Here is a 6,000-nt window from a genome sequence, read left to right on the forward strand (position 1 = left end):
AAACTGTAACTCTTGAACTTACTAACCTGGGAAAAAGGAAAGAAGGGGGTGAGTAAACAAGTTTACTCAGTGAGGAGATCAAACTCTGCCCACTGGACATACAGTAATACCGTTCCAAATATAATCAACAACTATTACTTAGCATAGATTCAGAATGTCTATCAAGCAAACAAACAAACAAACATCTTATTTCTCCTTAATAATTCTCATCTTATTTTATGCACTTTTGTGGCGACTACCACACGCAAACATTTCTGTTTCTTTACATTACTTAATAAGTTTTACTTTACTTATAGGTTTGGCCATTAACACTTTTTATGGCTCCCAAACCCCCTTTTCTTAGAAGACCACGGCCCATAGCTCGATTCTTCCCCTGCTCGTCAGCGGTTTATGACCTGCAATGAACCCGTCGGTTCATTACAGTCCAACATCCTCAAGTATCTTATCCTTTCTCATTCTCATTCTCTTGTATGTTCATAATTATATTTATAATATAATATATAAGTTAATTCATAACATCATATCATGTAGCTAAATGTGCCTCACATATATCATGTTACTAACAACCTACTCTATCATGCACACAAATCCACACAAACACGTTCAATTAACAAACAATTCTTGAGTCTATACTCAGCAACTATCGAAGAGTATATAAAGAAAGAGGTTACTGTATATCCGAAATACCACCCTCACCTTAGCCAGAAGATCCGCTTCAACAACAACCCTTAATCTGCAGCGGTTTAGATAATCTGATCAGAATTTTATATCTAAAATAATAATCCATGATTTAATCTAATATCCAAACCAACTTCTAAATCTTAATAAACTGATTTGGTATTCCCCCAATTAAATTAATTAGACCATAATCTAATAATTTAATATACCATAATTCCACTTTCACGTGTTTGGTTTCATAATCACATCTCAACTCAAACCAATAACAATCCACACTCCCACACGTGACCACCAAACCATACGCAACTCACGTCCACATGAATTAAGTTACGGTTCTCGTCTTACAAGTTATGATTCATTGGTTTATACTGGTTTAGACTGGTTTAGACACGGTTCAATATTCGAAGCAACAAAACGCAACAACACACGAGCTTCGCCATTACCTCTTTACAACTTTTCTCGACGGACATGTGCGGTGGCTCCAAGAGAAGGTTCAGCCCATGGTGGTTACGTCCTCATGGCTCAACAACATACATCAAAAGCAAGCAACAGATCGTGAGACAACGTCATAAACTTCATGCGCAAGTTACAAAATAAATCTAGGGTTTCCTTACCCATAACGGTTGGACGATGGCTACGGCTGTTCCGATGACAACACCTGACATCTCCGGTGACATACGGTGGCGGACTAACCAGCGGTGGTGATAGACGGTGATCGTCAAACGACTTTCCTTGTCCCCGAGTACATTATCCTCTCCTTCTTCTCCTTTCCCTCTCGTCCCTTTCTCTCCCCTTTGATCAGAAGTTCTCTCATGGCCGCTTATCTCTTTGCTTGGGATGAGAGCAATACAACAACGACAACAACCACGATGCCAACAAAAACAAGGCAACGATAATGATGGTAAGCTCCGACGGGATTAGGGTTCCCAACTCTCCTCTCTCGCCAGAAACAAAGACGGCGCCATACGTGTGTATTTACATGTACACGAGCATATAAGCAAAACGCAAACCCTTGTCGTTTGTACTTTTAATGGCAATTGGGCCTAATGGGCTCCAATTTCAAAATCGCATACATTGCAATATTGGGATGTTACACCTTTGACTTTTTCATTCAACACACGAAGAGAGACTTTGAATATTAAAATGAACTATGGGAAAGTCATCTTTGAAAAGGCATATAAATATGATATACCTTAACCCTCTCTAATAACACTAAGCATAACCAAGATCAATGGCGTTTCACAGTGGAAAATTCATCTTTCTGAAGCTCGTCCTCTTTTCGCTACTTCTTCTTCCCTTGTCCAAAAGCAATGCTACTCGTATCCCACGAGGTAATTCAATTAATCAAATCTATCTATATAACTAAAATAGTTCCCAATGGATTAGTATAATGATATGTATGAATCAATCTTTCTTGGCCCGAGAAGACCAATTTGCCCGGCTTGTGTATGTTGTGAGCCAGCTCCGCTAGGAAGTTGCTGCAGATGTTGTGCATCCCCTATCGTCACTCAAACTCATCACCCCTCTCAATCTCCATGAAACAAAAAATAACATTAAAAGGCTTGAGTCGGTACAAAAGAAAAAAGAATAAGACTATCCTCATTGGTGTTTCTTATTAGAAACTTTTACAATAAAAAAATCAAAAAGTAATGAAAAGTTATGAGAGAGGAGAGAATCGTTTCTTCATCAAAAAACATTTGAAACGTTTCTTGCATTATTAGATTATCCTCATTGGTTCAACTTTTAAAAAAAAAATAAATATAATCAAACAATTAAAATATTAATTTATTTTGTTTTTAAGAAACACTGGATTTTTTTACTGATGAGGATAGTCTAAGAAGAGTCTTTTAAAGTCCATGTTTCTTTGTTTCCATGTCTTGGTCATAAACATTAAAGTCAACTAGAGTTTAATTTTTCAACCATTGACCAAAACTTTGATTAATGCAACAATATTGGTACATTAACCAAAACATATGCCGATATACACTTAGAAATTAATAAATAAAACCTAGAAATCTAAAGACCTAAACTCGTCAAATCAACAGAACGGCGACAACATGGACAACTTCGCTCCCGTGTAAGCCAAGAATCAATACACAAAAGGTGAAACACATGTCCACACTTTTTTAATCGCCTCATCTGATGATCATCCTCGTACTCTTCCATTCGGACAAAAACGTTTGCCACCCCCTTCTTCTTCTTCTCCTCCTCCTTCTTCTTCTTTGATATCTTTGTACACTAGGGCTTTCCTGTGTCCAGTTTCAATATCTTGTTCAGGCTGTGGAGTTTGGTGGATTGTCTCGGGAGGAGGTAATCCCGTTTGAGTGGAACTTACATCACTGCAACAGCTACAACAACAGATGACGATCAACGAGATGATGAAGAAAACAATGAGAATTTTGTCAGGAGTGTCCATCCTCGATCGTCACACTACGTTACTCGTTCGTTCCTACCAGAAGAAAAATATCGAAAAGTGATTTATTTAGTTTATCAAAAGAATTTAGAATTTATCCTATCAGGACTAGAGATTTTATTTTCCTCTTCCTTTTGTTTTTCGGATTCCTAATCATGCGTAAAAGACTGGAGGCGAGAGAACAACATACAGTACTAAAACCTCTATAAATTAATAAGGTCGAGACCACAAAATTTTATTAATTTATAGAGGTTTTAATTTATCTATAAATTAATAATTATTAATTTATCGATAAATTAATATTTTATTAATTTATGAAGATATTCTTTCATTTTCATAACTTTAAAAATTTTCTATTACAAAATAAAATATGTTTGTTATCATTCACATGTTTAAAGAATATTCTTAATTTATAATCTTGCCTATCATATTAATATGAATGTCAATTATTTATTAGATTATCTAAGTAAAAATGATAAATATTAGAAATTTAGAGTTAAGAAAAAATTGCTACTGCTATCCTTCATGGTAATGATGAAGTCGAAGAAAATATCACGGTACCTTTAAAACCAGTTATATGTAAAGAAACAATTATTGTATCTAGGACTCTACACAATTTTTGGATGCTATTTGAGAAAACATCAACTAAAATGATTATAGATAAAATCCAATAAGAATGCAAATTTAAGAATAAACAAACAAAATAAAGTCATATTTCACTAGATTTTTTTACATATACAGTAAACCCTCTATAAATTAATAAGGTCGGGACCACGAAATTTTATTAATTTATAGAGGTTTTAGTTTATCGATAAATTAATAATTATTAATTTATTGATAAATTATGAAGATATTCTTTCATTTTCATAAATTTGAAAAAATTCTATTACAAAATAAAATATGTTTGTTATCATTCACATGTTTAAAGAATATTCGTAATTTATAATCTTGCCTATCATAATAATATGAATGTCAATTATTTATTAGATTATCTAGGTAAAAATGATAAATATTAGAAATTTAGAGTTAAGAAAAAATTGCTACTGCCATCTTTCATGGTAATGATGAAGTCGAAAAAAATATTACGGTACTTTTAAAACCAATTATATGTAAAAAAACAATTATTGCATCTAGGACTCTACACAATTTTTGGATGCTATTTGAGAAAAAACCAACTAAAATGATTAGAGATAAACTCCAATAAGAATGCAAATTTAAGAATAAACAAACAAAATAAAGTCATATTTCACTAAATTTTCTTACATATATATATATATATATATATTAGTTTATTTGATTATTAATTTATAATATTGATGGGACCATATTTTTACATAGGATTTCCAAAACAATTATTATTTTATTATTTTATCGAAATATGTCATTTTTTACTTCGGCCCAACTTGGGACAGAAAAAATTTATTAATTTATAGCGATTATTAATTTAAAGATTAATAATTTATAGAGGTTCTACTGTATATATATATATATATATATATATATATATTAGTTTATTTGATTATTAATTTATGATATTGATGGGGCCATATTTTTACATAGAATTTCCAAAACAATTATTATTTTTTTATTTTATCGAAATATATCATTTTTTACTTCGGTCCAATTAGAACAGAAAAAATTTATTAATTTATAACGATTATTAATTTAAAACGTATTAATTTATAGAGGTTCTACTGTACTTGCATCCCAAACCAATGAGAAACTATAGACGACGTTTACTTTGGAAGTAGGGTTTCAAAATTCAATTTTTCTTGACTTTTGGACAAAACTTTTTTAATTGTGCCAAATTGTATTTATATAGTCGCCTCGTCACTAAGTTTTATATAATTCCACACGGAAAGAGTTGAAAGAGTTTAATACACAAAATCAAGGATATATATTTTTTTGTCAACTTGACAATACTAAAGGATAAATCATTCAGTTTTGAAACGCAATGTATAATTTGGATGTACACTCCACGCAACCACCGCTAAGGCAACCAGCTCTTCCAATCAGGCATTTTTGGAAGTAATCCAGAAGCTCCTGCAGGACTTGTCCAAAAAATCCGACCGTCAGCAAGCCGCCTCCACCGCTCTTACTGAACGATTCGACACCTTGGAGGGTCAGATCTCCGCTCGTCTGGAGGAAGTTACGACGTCCGTAACAGACCTCTCAGCCTCTCACCGCGCGTACGCCAATCGGGTCGATCTCCTCTCCTCTGACCAAAATCCACGTCGACGTGCTTTGGATTTCTCCGATGTGACTCCACCTTCCACCTCGCAGGTGGCAGCAACAGATGTTACTCCGGGAGATTCGTTCCCACCTCAAACCAATACGCAAACAGCGCCACCGCTGGTTGGCGATGGCCACACTTCGGTTCAGCCCGGCGTCGTCCGATCTTCCGAGGTCCCAGTCCGTCTTCCTCTCCCTGTGGATGGAAACATTTCGACTTCGGGGTATGCTACCAATCCCGAGATCTTCCGCATGCAGAGCGAAATCCGGGACATGCGGTCTGTGATGCACAGTGCAACCACTTCAGCTCCAGACATCTTTCGAGTGATCGAGGAATCGAGGCGAACTCCTTTTTCCGATCAAATAGCCCGAGTCCGCATCAAAGATACGGGCAAAATTAAGTTCTTGAGCTACGAAGAAAAAGGAGATCCGACCAATCATCTCAAGACGTTCTTGCTGACAGCTAGCCAGGTGGACCTCGAGCCCCACGAAGCAGACGCTGGGTACTGCAAGCTGTTCGCAGAAACGTTTAGTGGACCGGTACTGCTTTGGTTCACATCTTTAGCAGCTGGCTCCATTTCAAACTTTACCGAGCTGCCGACCTCGTTCGTTAAACAGTATTCTAGCCTAATCGAAACTGCGGTGACGGATGCTTAGCTTTGGAACTTAAGCCAAAA

At 35.3% G+C, this 6,000-nt stretch overlaps 1 protein-coding gene and 1 pseudogene across 1 annotated transcript; one reads left to right on the top strand and one right to left on the bottom strand.

Moving 5' to 3' along the window:
- The first annotated feature begins 1,909 nt into the window (after positions 1-1,909).
- LOC147924832 (uncharacterized) lies at positions 1,910-2,217 on the top strand. The gene is made up of 2 exons (XM_087494236.1): positions 1,910-2,013; positions 2,091-2,217. The coding sequence occupies exons 1-2, from the start codon at positions 1,910-1,912 to the stop codon at positions 2,215-2,217; spliced, it is 231 nt and encodes a 76-aa protein (XP_087350362.1).
- A 477-nt stretch (positions 2,218-2,694) lies between these two features.
- Positions 2,695-3,094, bottom strand: LOC104758511 (uncharacterized; annotated as a pseudogene).
- Between the last annotated feature and the right edge of the window lie 2,906 nt (positions 3,095-6,000).

The sequence above is a fragment of the Camelina sativa genome, chromosome 17 (assembly GCF_030686135.1).
Source record: "Camelina sativa cultivar CO46 ecotype springtype chromosome 17, ASM3068613v1".
Classification (NCBI taxonomy): domain Eukaryota; kingdom Viridiplantae; phylum Streptophyta; class Magnoliopsida; order Brassicales; family Brassicaceae; genus Camelina; species Camelina sativa.

What these genes read in the sequence shown, in the direction of transcription:
- LOC147924832 (XM_087494236.1), top strand. Translation starts at nt 1,910, where the DNA reads ATGGCGTTTCACAGTGGAAAATTCATCTTTCTGAAGCTCGTCCTCTTT. An exon ending in ACTCGTATCCCACGAGGTAA is followed by an intron (nt 2,014 to 2,090) that starts TTCAATTAATCA and finishes TGAATCAATCTT; the next exon opens with TCTTGGCCCGAGAAGACCAA.